Genomic DNA, 12,939 nt, shown 5'->3' on the forward strand with positions numbered 1-12,939 from the left:
CTTATTTGTTGGATACAAAATCCCCTTCCACAAAATTGTCAGGTATATATTTTTAGGTGGCATCTTTTTTTGTTTTTATGTGCCACTCAAATCTGCTTGAGATTCACTGGGCCTCTGTTTTACTTAAAATTTGTCCGATTAGATTTTTTATTGCCTAAATTTTAAAACTGTTAAAATGAGGCATGGCATTGCTACTAAAAATGTTTACGCTGTAGCTTGCTACTTCTTTATGAGAGTGGTATCATTACTTGAAGATTTTGCATCTTACTTTATTTTGCACAAATTTTACAGATCAAAGAAATGGGATAAATGGGCCTTTCGTTGCTGAATTTTTTCCTTGTGGAGCTTATTTTTATGCTCTTCAAGTAACTTCTCGATATCATCATTGTTAACTACCAAGTCCGTAACTTTACCTAAAGACACAGTATAAACAACAAAAAAGGTCATAAGTGCATTGCCTGAAAGTCTGCCCACAAAGCAATCTGCATATAATTTGGCTGATTCAGTCTCTAAGCTGAATTTATGGTTCTGTAACTTATTTGCTGGCAGGTTTTTGTTAATGAAAGATAAATAGCAAAAAATATTAAAATGTCTCCAGAAGTCCCTGAGTGTTAATTATGTAGCATAAGTTACCTCAGAACATCTTCTGACTAGTGTGTTTATAACACAAGACGCTGTTCATTGCTTTATTCAGACAATTTGTTCATAAATTGAGAGACTTTCGAGTTCTGAAGTTATATCTCTTATTTTGATTTTTTTCCCTATATTCTTTTTTATATTATTCAAAATTTATACAATAATTACTAGTATTATTATTACTTTTAGTTCAACGGCCAAGGTTTTAAGCCAAGCTTTGAAGAAGTTTTAATGCTCATCTTAAGTGACAATAAAAGAAGTGCTGATGTTCGCAAAATGCTTAGATTTATCTCTGATTGTGTGTTAACTTTGGATAATAAATATAAAACAGCACATAGAAAAAGCAATGGAACTGAAGATGAGGAGGAAGAGGAAATAATGCATCCTTTATTAGAATACCTGTTTCAAATTTTAAAGCGTGTAAGTACTATTAATAAGCTAATATTTCATGTATTTATGTGATGTGTAAAATACAGTGTTTCAAAAGCAAATTTTGATATATGAAATATGAATTTTCAATACGTATTGGATATGTAAATCTAGTACATATCCCAAGTCGCGCTTTCAAGACATGAAAAATGCAAGTTGAATTTTGTCAATCGGTCTAATAGAACTGGAGATGTAGAACTGCCCTCTTCTTTTTTTTCCCCCAGCAGTGAACATACTGGTTATCTTTCGAGAAAAGTTTTATCTAGAATCCTCGACCAATGGAATCCACCTCTTACATTTTTAAAGAAAGAAATAAATGCTTCTAGAGTTAAGATAAAAGGCTTTGTTGAAAGTTATAAAATACTTTAAATAAATGGAGATGTAGTTAATACTTTCAATGTTAAAAATAGGTGTGAGACATTTCTGCACCTGCAAGCAATTCAGTTTGGCAGTTCTCAAAACAATACTGCAAAATATAAGCATAAAGGTCTTCCCCCCAAAAAGTTCTTCCAAAACAAAACAAAAAAAAAAAAAAAAAAAAAAAAAAAAAAAACTCTTGACAAGAGACACATTTTCCAGTTATTGTAAGTTTATCTTGTGAATAACGAATATTTATATTTTTAATCTTCGGATCCTAACAAAACTTTTTGCTTTTTTTTTTAATCCTCCATTTTGCCCTTATTTGATGTTAATAAAATTCTATGGTGCAGATTTGCATTATTCATGTTTTGCAATCAATGATTAGTTATATAGTTAAAATATTATTTAATGATAGGGAAACTCATTAGTGTATTTTTCTATTATTGGAAGGTATACCTTGCCCCCTAAAAAAGGGACAGGTCTATATTTCCTGTTCTATTGGACCGATTGTTGAAATTTAACTTGCATTTTCAATATCTCAAAAGTGCGACTTAGAATGTGTATTAGATTTGTATATAACATTGTTCTAACATAGGTATTTTGATACAAAATCAGACTTTTTTCTAAAATAACATATTAATTTTTTCCCATATTTTGATTCTATGATTCAAATTATGCCAAAGTGCCAAGTTTTGTAAAAATCGCATGAATAGTTTTTAAAAAATTAGCTCTCAAAATTTTAGCTCCTCCATGTTACTCGAATTTGGTATATATTTATTAAAATCTCTTTTTTATTAAACTTATTTGATTTTTCCTTTCACATTTCAAAATTTAGGTTCATTGCAAAATAAAATTCACCCATTTTTTATGATTTATTTTTTAAATTTGTATTTTAAAATCATTTTTATAAAATTTTTACCATCATCTTAAGGTAAGTGCAATTCTAAGCATAGCTGCAAAAAATTAGTTTTTTTATTAAAAGTTTTCTAAGATATATGTGAATTTATATATTGGCACATTTTGAAATTTGTCATATTTATTATAAGTGATAATAAGTCAAATATGCTTTATGCACTTTGTTAAATTTATTTGAAAGACTGAACCATGCCTTTTTTCCACTTGTGCACAATGAAAAAATGGAAAAAAAAAAATAGATTACTATACATTAAGAAGTTCGCCAAGTGAATTATTCTTGGTGCAATCTGAAAAAAATGCAGCAACATAAATTTTTAAACTTCTCACCAAAAATTACAAATTTTTATATCTGGGCATAATTTGAATCGTAGAATCGAAATATGGAAAAAAATTGGTATGTTATGTTAGAAAAAGTCTAGTTTCGTGTCAGAATATCTGTGTTAGAATCAGGGCTGTGGAGTCGGTAGGAAAAATGATCGGCTCCTGGAATCTTAATGACTCCGACTCCCTCATATATATATATATATGTGTAAACATATACACATGTATTACAGCTTATTTTTTTAATATAAAAGAAGTAATACATGCTACAGAAAAAAAGTTGATGGCATGGCAAATTATTTACATTAATTAGCATTTATTATGAAATGGAAAAACTTCCATTAGTTATTTCTAAGAAACAGTATAGCTTCGGCAAGATTTTCTTTGTTGGAGTGCCATAGATCCAATTTGATAAACTTCAGAGCTGAGAAGAGTCTTTCTACATTAACTTGAGTAGGAGGAAGAATTGTTACTGTTAGGGCTACTTTTAACTTTGCAGGATAGATTTTTAGAAGTTCTAAAAGAGGTGTCTTGCAAGTGCAATCATCTTTCTCTATTTCTTCAAAGGCTATAACTAATTTTACTAGGCTTCTCTTCAATTCTTCAGATTGCAGCTTTTTTGTGGCTATATACGGTATAGAAAGAAGAGTTTCCGATTCTGCAAGATCATTCCACAGTCTTTCTGTTAGTGAAACATTAGGGTTATCTACATTTCCTAAAAAAGTTAATTCTAAAAACCTCTTTATCATCAAATATGTACTTCCTTATCGCCATTGCTTAATCAATAATTGCTCCTTTTCCTGCTCGCTTCCTAAGAATGGCATCAATTGTAGAAGTTCTTGCTGCTGTTGCTGCTTACCTAAATTTATCAGTGAGATTTGTAACTAAATGAATCAGTTTAATCACTAATGGCAAATATCACATCCATCCTCCTCCCTTATATTTATTTATTAATAGGTCAATAAAATAGAAAATAACTATTTATTAATGTATACAGTTCATAAATAAAAATAATAACTCAGCTTGTGATTAATTTTTCAATTCATTTTAATTTCATTTCAAATTCAAACTGTCCAACGTAAACTGGAGTCAGAGTCGACCTGTTTTTAGCGACTCCAGCTCCGACTCCTTTTACCCCAAAATCTGCCCGATTCCAACTCCACAGTCCTGGTTAGAATAATGTTATGTATAAATCTAATATATACCCTAAGTTGCACTTTCGAGAAATGGAAAACACATTATATTTCGACAATCGGTTCAGTAGAAAGGGAGATATAGAAGTGTCCCTCCTTTCCCACCCCCAAGGTGTTACAAGTAATAAAACTTTTTTTTTTTTTTTTCCTGTAAGTATTACACTGTTTACATATGAGAAATAACTGAACTTTCAGATAGTAATTAGTTACCATTTAAAGTTATTTAATTATTAAAAAATACATTTTCTTTCTACATATTTTTATTATTTAAAACATTGAGAAAGTACTTCTGATTTTTGAGTTTGATAGGTTGGCAAATATGATATAACTACAGCAAAATCATCAAATTTTCTGTGCCTGGAAATTTATTTAGACACATGCAGATAAAGCATATAACTGATTACCATTAGCTGTCAGTCATAATTAGGAACATCCATAGTCTAGATTAACATTTTAAAAATTTTTTGGTACTTTCTGATTATAACAGCAGCCGAAGTTTAATCGCCGATCAACCAAGATGTGACATATAGCAAGGTATAAGCACACATAATAAAATTTCAGTGAGATATTGGTTGATTAGTGATTCATTTAATCTTGGGGGCCACTACAATAAGAAAGTACCATTTCTTTTTAGCTCAGAATTATATTTAAAAAGCTAAGAAATACCTAACCTTTTGATGGTTATTAACGAGCTCTGCTTGCATTCCAGTTATACACCACAGTGGACACAAATGAACACAGCTCACATTATAAGTTTCTGAATAAATGGGAAGACCCACTTTTGAATTAGATTTCTGCCCTTATGTGCATAAATAAAGTGGGCTCACTTTTCAAAGTAATCCATTTCTTTTTAGCATTACAAATTAGAACTTGCAGATTAGTTGTTTGAACTTGGACAAATGGCAGTAGGAGTATTAGATAATTTCTGCATAATAAGGATGAATTTGACAGTTTTGTTTATCGCTATATATTTTGGATGTGCATTATAGCTATAAATGCATCATAGAGAAAGTTAAAGTATATTTTATGAGCAAAGAATTCTGAAGCTGAACATCTTTTATTAGATAATGAAAATGATTCAGATTTGGATATTTGTTTTGAAAGTTTGGAAGATAATTCAAGTGCAGAAGATTTTATCTGTGTGAAATGGCGCACTCTGTAACATTCCATATTTCAAAGTCTACCACACATGAAGCTGTTCTTACGTAAATAAATATATTTATATTCATTAAATTTTTTATTGTATGTCTTATTGGTTAGTAAATCTATTATCTAACATGTCTTGTTATATTTTAAAAATTCATTATTAAAATACATACAGCTATTATATTGACAAATTAATAATGGGAAAATAATAATGGCAAATAATAAAATATTTTTATTAATAGCTTAAGAATCATATGAAATTGTAATTGATGATTGGCTCAGCTGCTTTTTCTTTTAAAAAAATACCTTTTTAGTGGCATTTATTAAAGTATCTAGGAAAAGAAAGAGAGCATCTGTTCCCAGTGCAATTGACAGTTAGCATGGATATTTGGGAAGAAAGAATCATTTAATTTTGCAGGGCCCCAAAGAGTTAAGATAAATTTGAAATAAAAGCATAAAAGGAAATGCAAAATAATGGCTTAACACGAAAACCAATTCTATAATTTTACATAATGCACCAGTATTCCCTTTTGATAATTTTTATGTGAAACTTAATTTGAGAACCTTTGCCACATTTCACAATATTTTTTTAAAGTAAAATTACTTATGGTTTATATTGCACCTAATGTAGAAGCTAAAAAAAGGTTGGTGTAAAATTTGAAGTTATCCAAAAAAGCGATCTTAGATTAGCGGAGATTTTGAAGAAATCTATTAACTTTGAGGATGATTTGATATAGATCTCTCTTCTACAGAAATGAGAGATTTTAAATGGGCTGATCTCAAATCACCTTCAATTTCAATAGAAGACCCACTTTTGAATTAGATTTCTGCCCACTTATTAGATAATAATAAATAATAATAAATAAATAAATAATAAATATTATTATTTATTAGCCCAGAAGGTCTATTAATCTTGTTTTGGCATTTTGCATATAATCGGCAAAAGTCTTTTTAAATTGTTGCCACCAAATATTATCACCCTGTATTATATTTAAAGAAATTAATGACGAATCTGCATAAATGTATGTATGTTTCTCACACTGTGAAAAGACAACAGTACCAAGATCCATCAAATTTGGAATAACATACTCCTTCACCCAACTATAGGCATCTGGCAGGCAAATTTGGAATTTATTTTATTATCTATTTCAAAATTTTGCAAAGTTTTAATGAATTTTTATTAACAAACTTGACAATTTCAAAGCGAGCAATGCCAACACTGTACGGGGGAAAAAACATTATTATCTCCAGCACATGCCAACACTGTGTATGCGAAATTCTAAAGATATGCTATTTTGCTGTTTTTTAATATTTTGTTATATTGCTGTTGAATAGAATTTTATGTAGTTTTAGTGCAAAGAACACGATATTTAATAAATAAAGGTAGCACACAAAAGGTTAAAAAAAAGCTTTTTGCGAATTTTTTTTTATGATTTTTTGTTTTTTTAAATTGTGCTAATCTAATGAGGGGTGTTTTTTTTGGGGGGGGAAGGGCTAATGTTAAATTATATTACACATCTCCTTAAAGAGATTGAAAAAAGTGACATTTTCAAAATGTTCTTATAATCATTTAGACTGTTATATATTATAATTCCATGATTAATGACAGTTAATACAATTAACAGCTAATGAATGGAACAAATTTTTGTATTTATGAAATTAATAAATTCAGTATAGTAAAGTATAATTTTTTAGCTAAAAAATTTTATCCTTCCAAAGATATTATGTATTAAGAAAGATGAAATGTGATATCTATAGTTATGCTGTAAAGAAATTAAAATCAGTTTTAATAAAATTCTCATATTTTTATGCAATTTTTGCATTGTTTTAATATACTTCAACTGTTTTCTTAGTGGTCTCGAGCATCATCTTATACAGTGCGCTGTCATGTCTGTCAGTTTCTTTATATGATACTTACCAATATTCAAGAGAACGGTGTTGGAGAGATAGCCATGTCTGTATATGATAACATTGCAAAAATTATTGAAGAGAGAAGAATAGATGCTAGTGCTATTGTGAGAAGTCATGCTGTGTTAATTGCTAAATTTTTTCAAGATCCATCTAGTGTTAATGATCCTGTAATTTCTGGTAAATGCTCTTTTTTATTTTATTTATTTATTTATTTATATTATATATATGTATATATATTAAATAGAAATTTCTATAGTTCTCTCATTGGCTGTATAAAACAGTTTTGCTGAAAAATCATTCATCTTACCTTCAATGATTTTCATACCATATTAAATAAAACTGTTTTGATTCTTTCTAATAGTATTGAGTGAAATTGTTTTAGTTTTTAATCATAATTTCATTAAATACTTTAGCGGAGGGATCAGTCAGTTAAAACAACATTATTACTTTTATTTTCAATTTTTTTCATTAAAACAGTTTTCTAAATTCTTTAGTAAGACTGTCAGTTAAGATTTCATCAAGCATTTTAATAAAAATATCAGTCATTTACAAGAACATTGTAATTTGTTTTTCTTTATTTTTAATTTTTTAGTTTAGTTGAAGAAATTTAATATTTTAAAACTATCAATATAATTAAAATCATATAAAACTATTACACAGAAAAATAAATTTCACAATAGTTATTAACCACTATACAATGTAATTATAAAAATTAAAATATCATTATTAAACCTTAAGATCTTTTACCATCATCCCTCTAGTAAAGCTTAACAAGAAATAAAACATTCTTAAATATCATGTGATTTCACTTGCTGTATCGCTACAGAAAACATATCTCTTGCTGTAAAAAATTGAAACATAATTAATTGCTGTAGAAGTACAGCTCTTAAACTGAAACATTATCAACTTTATACAGTCCTTGAAAAGTAAATTCTTAAGATTGTTTAAGACCAGTAAAACATTTATCTGTTTGAGAATAAACTCAAGTAATTAAAAATGTTAAATAAGTTTGGAAGCATTAAATTGGGTAATGCTAGAAATAATTGGTTTTTATTTTCACAAATGATAAGTTATAATAAAATAAAGTTCTAGTTACAAATGTGACAAATAGTTGCTCCCCTTCTCCTTCACTAAAATTTTATTTTTATGTCACAGATCCTTAAAATTTAGTGGCTTGTATCTTCCAGTTATATTTTTTAGCATTCTCAAATCCATTCAAAAATAATGCCTTAAACATGTGGTATACGGTTATGCTTACCTAAAACCATATATTCATTTGTACTTTGTTAAATCCTTTTAATCAAATGAGGACTTTTTTGACAGCAAAAACAATACATTTCATTTTAGTATGTTGGGGTAAACAACACAATAATCTATAGCATGATTTTAACAAGTCGTATTGAAGTTATGTTACAGATAAGCGTATGATAAATTAATACAAGTTTCCACAATAAACAGTAACAGGTAAAATCTATATATTTTTTATACATTTTTATGTACATATAATGTTTTTTATCTGTGTATGAGTAACATTAAAATATTATGGTCTCAGAATGAATTAAAATTCTGCAAGATGCAAGTTTTATTGCAATATTGCAACACAAAGTAAAACAAAGACAACTGAAAAAGCATAAAGCATACAAAAATTTAATGTAGTAATAAAATTGTTGAAAATATGTATGGAGTATTTTTAAATTTTCTTTTTGGACACTATACTTATTACTTTATGTGTTTTAATATAGAAGTTATTATTATTCTATTATTCACATTTCATATTTACGTGCTTTCTTTTCCTTTTTAGGTTTATGTTGGCAGTTACAAAATGATCCTAATGCACGTGTTCGGCAGAATATTGTCGAAATTCTTGCTGCATGTGAAGAAACTCTTCTGCCTCTTACAGGGCGATTTCTTTATGACCGAAATGCTAATGTCCGTAATGCTGCCCTTCTCCACATTTGTGATAGGATCAGTCCTCGTTCATATACAAACAATCAGCGAATACTAATTTTGAATCAGTGCTTTTTTGATAGTTCAGGTAGGATGTATTTGCATTAAAATAATTTGTTAAATTTTGCTGTTAAAATATGTATTGTTTTCAAGACTGATGCAGTTTAACCTGCTATTATATAAGTCTAAAAAGTAGAAAATTATTTATCCGTGCAAACACTGATAATTCTATGAAGTGTTTTTTGGAAATTATTTCATATTTCTAGATTTTTTCAATATTTCTTCTGAATAAATAATGAAAGTCTTTTTTTTTTTTTTTTTTTCCCAGCAACTATTAGCAAGATATTGATTTAGGTTAAAATAACATACCAAATAACAATTATTGGAGAAGTTAAACAACAAAAATCAATGGAATGTTTGTAAATTTATGTAAAACCAACCACACTTCTCTAGCAGTCTGAAATCTCTTAATCTTCTGAAGAGTTTCTTTTGTCATAGAATTTGTTAAAACCATTATAGCATGTGTATTTGCATTTTGAAACTTCTTAATAGCTTCATTAAACTTCTCTTGTAGAGCAATCGACACATCTACTGAAAGATTTTTTGGTTTTACTAAAGTTTCTTCTACAGTTTCTAAAACACCAGGATGATAGCTTAAATTTTATCCTATATTTCCATACAAGCCAGTCACTTTCACCTGCTAAAGGCTTTACTTGGATCTTAGATAATTCCATTCTTTAATTTTTTTTTAATCAATTTCAATCGCTAAGAGGAAAACGAAACACTTAGGCTTAATGAATTTAATTTTATTCTATTAATTCAAAACACTTGATGCAGTATGGGAGCTTGATATACTCATAACCTGAAAAGGTGTTTCTAGAACTAGAAAAAAGAAAACTATTAGCAGAGCAAAAAGTAGTAAGCTTTAATTGGAATTACTAACTAAAGTTGAACTGCATCTCTATAACAACAGCTGGTGCTTATAACATTCCTGGTGCTTGCAAAGCGCGATCTCCTAATGAGAACAACACTCGCTATTGCCAGAACTTATTAACTAAATTATACATTATCATTCACTTCACACCCCCCCCCTTTATTAACATATTTGAACATGGCTGGCTGCTTGTGTACCTGTTTTGTATATCTGGTATTTTCTAGAAACATTGGGTATTAAGATTACTAGAAGCAACAACATAATTCCTGTATTGCCAGGTTTTGCACAATTTCCCTAAACATTAAAAAAAAAAAAAAAAAAAAATTATACACTGTAACAACTTATGTGTCACATAGGTACATCCTCATACCTGCTTTGTAATCAGTCAAAGCATGTTGTTGATGTTCTCTAGATTTTGCTACATTATACGACAATTTACAGGTCAGTGTAAGGGTCACATAGATAAAAATTTTCAAAATAACACATTGGTTTGGTGTGGAGATTTTAATGCAGAACAGTGTTATTTTTACTGTAGGAATTATCTATTTTAATGTTGCTTCTATATTTTTATATAACTATTTGAAATTTCTAGCATTCTAAAGAATGTAATTTCATTATAGATATAGTTCGTCGAAATGTAGAAAAGCGTTTAATACCAGTTTGGTTCAGAGCTTATGGTGATAAAATATGCAATTTTCTGGGAAGTTTGCGATCAGGAGCTGATAGCCTTGATAATTTGATGTTTATGAACGGACTTTTGTTATTATTGCTGAAAAGTGTAAAAATTGCAGATGTGCTTGAAGAGTTGGATTTAGATGCAGAAACGTAAGCTTTGTAATATAAATTTTTATTTTAATTGCATGCATTATGTATTTAATTATGTTTGTATGAATTATATGCTTAGATTTTTCTTTGTATTAATATTCATTAAAAACAATGCCTTTTGTTAAAATATTTTTCTAAAAATCATTCAAAGTTTAAACTGGGCTATATGGAATATGATTTGCTTAAGAGCTAAATATCCTGATGACTTCTTTTACATTTTGATAACAACATAGAATGTGGTGTAGTCTTGAAGCAAAGTACTCTGAATAAAGAAATTTTGCCTCTAAACTTCTCCAGATCTGGTATCTAGATTCTTCTGTCCATGCCTCACTATTGTATATTTCCACCGATTATAACTTGTCTTTCATTGAAGCTTCTAACTCATCTATTTATCTTTGACCACTCGTGGCATTTTTATTATACATTTCTTAAAGTTGTTGATGAATGCCTGTCAATTTTACCAGCTTTGTCTTCGAAAGCAGATAAGACAGCATTTGACAGGTAGCAGGTGCTTGGTTGTTTTGAATGTGCTAAAAATACGACATGTTTGAAGGATCTGATTCCTCCCCCCCCCCAAATGTTTTCTGTGACTTTTCTATTATCCAGTAAATAAAGGACTTAGAAAGTCAGCAAAATAGTACTGCGGCAGCATTATTTGCCAATGGTACTAAACTTTCTGGACATTCTTAATATTTCATATATAATAATGCTGATAAATCCCACAGAAGTTTAAATCATTTGTTGCAGTTTTAATATATGTTTAACAAAAAGATTGTATGAATTACTTTCCAATTTCAGCAAATTGTTTCATTCTTCAATGGTCATGGATCCAAATTTTAAAGTCCTTCCAAAATCAAGATTGCCATTGCAAATTAAAAACCTTGGTTCCTGTAATAGTAAATGCAAAAGTCTTGTCTCTCTTATCTCTTTTCCCCCCTCTCTTGGTATTGGCACACCTTTAGCTTCCTTTTAGTGGAATTAAAAGTGAATTTGTAATTATTCTTTTCCATAAAATTATTTACTTAAAATAAATTGGTACAAAATAATAAAGTTGCTCACAAAGCCAGAAATATCAATGTGTGGAATTACAACTTAATATTTCATACTGTTCAAAATATTACTTTTACGTCTTTACCATAATTCATATATTTATGCATGTATATGTCACATTTCCTTTACCCTAAACTTTTTTACTAAAATTAGAATGCAGCTTATATTCAAGATAATTTTCAAGCAATATCTTCCTTGAGCAAGCACTTAACAATAAACATTACTTTGTCCTTTTATTTTGAACTTGCAGTTTTTCTGTGTTTCTGAGTACCTTCTTAGTAATCTCCTCTTGGCAGAATTATGAGATTTTCCTTTTTTCTTCTACAAATATGTCACTTCAGAAATATGGTACAGCTTGTATACATATACAACCTGTACACATGTAAATGTGGTATTCATTGTCTATGTGTTTTGGGAAATCATGTTGTTTGGTTTATTCTATTATTTTCCTTACTGTTTTATAATGATTCATAACTATTTTAAATACAGTACAAAGTCCGAAATACGGACTGGTTGGGACTTCGCCGATTCTGGATTTGGGATATTTCCGGATAATAGATCATCAATTTAAATCTGGTAAGATGACATGCAGAAATTATACAACTAAAAATATGAAATCGTAATTTATAAAATAAAGAAAAATTATCATCTAAAGGGTTTCAAAAATTAATTTTAAAACAAACTTATATATATTTTACTTTATTAAACATTTCTTGCAATGTAAGTTGTTTAAAATTCTTCTACAAAAAATTCAAAAAGTTCCTTTTCCTTTTTTCTTGTGTCATATATAGTGGACTTTCCAATGCCTTTCTCCTCGCATAATTTTGAGACGGATATGCCTTTATCCTTTTTTTTTTTTTTTTTTTTTTTTTTTTTCCCAACAATGCCACTTTTTGTTTAATGGACATTGAAACATGGTTTCTCTTTGTAGATCCTTTGGCAACTCCAGAATTGGAAACTCTTTTCGACATAATCGAAAGTTCACGCTTAGTTTTTATAAAATTGCTGTAATAAATAACAGTCTGCAAAAAATAACAAGCTGGATCAAATAGAAGATCAGGGAGCAGCGCAGTCTGCTACATTAATTGAAATGCCTTAGAATCAGTAAAGATAATCTTAGCCTAGCTTAATAGCATCTGTTATACATTATTGGCTGGGTATCACAAGATTGGCGATGAAAGCCAAGTTGTTTTGCAAAATTTTGTCTTGCTCCTATTGCGTACTAAATTAAGCGTGAATTGTATTAGTTTAGTTATTTACTATACCTACATT

General features: G+C 28.9%; 1 protein-coding gene across 2 annotated transcripts in view; it reads left to right on the top strand.

Moving 5' to 3' along the window:
• The window catches only part of Cap-G (Chromosome associated protein G), a 68,487-nt gene that overhangs the window by 16,342 nt on the left and 39,206 nt on the right, over window positions 1–12,939 (top strand). For both annotated transcript variants that reach the window (XM_085816072.1, XM_085816073.1), the window contains exons 4-7: window positions 826–1,056; window positions 6,854–7,088; window positions 8,713–8,946; window positions 10,413–10,617. In XM_085816072.1, the coding sequence (XP_085672198.1) occupies window positions 826–1,056; window positions 6,854–7,088; window positions 8,713–8,946; window positions 10,413–10,617 (905 nt within the window). The remainder of the gene's footprint in view (window positions 1–825; window positions 1,057–6,853; window positions 7,089–8,712; window positions 8,947–10,412; window positions 10,618–12,939) is intronic.

This window comes from Stegodyphus dumicola, chromosome 4, assembly GCF_044657685.1.
Source record: "Stegodyphus dumicola isolate Sdum_Otavi_A_Nest chromosome 4, ASM4465768v1".
Taxonomy (NCBI): Eukaryota; Metazoa; Arthropoda; class Arachnida; order Araneae; family Eresidae; genus Stegodyphus; species Stegodyphus dumicola.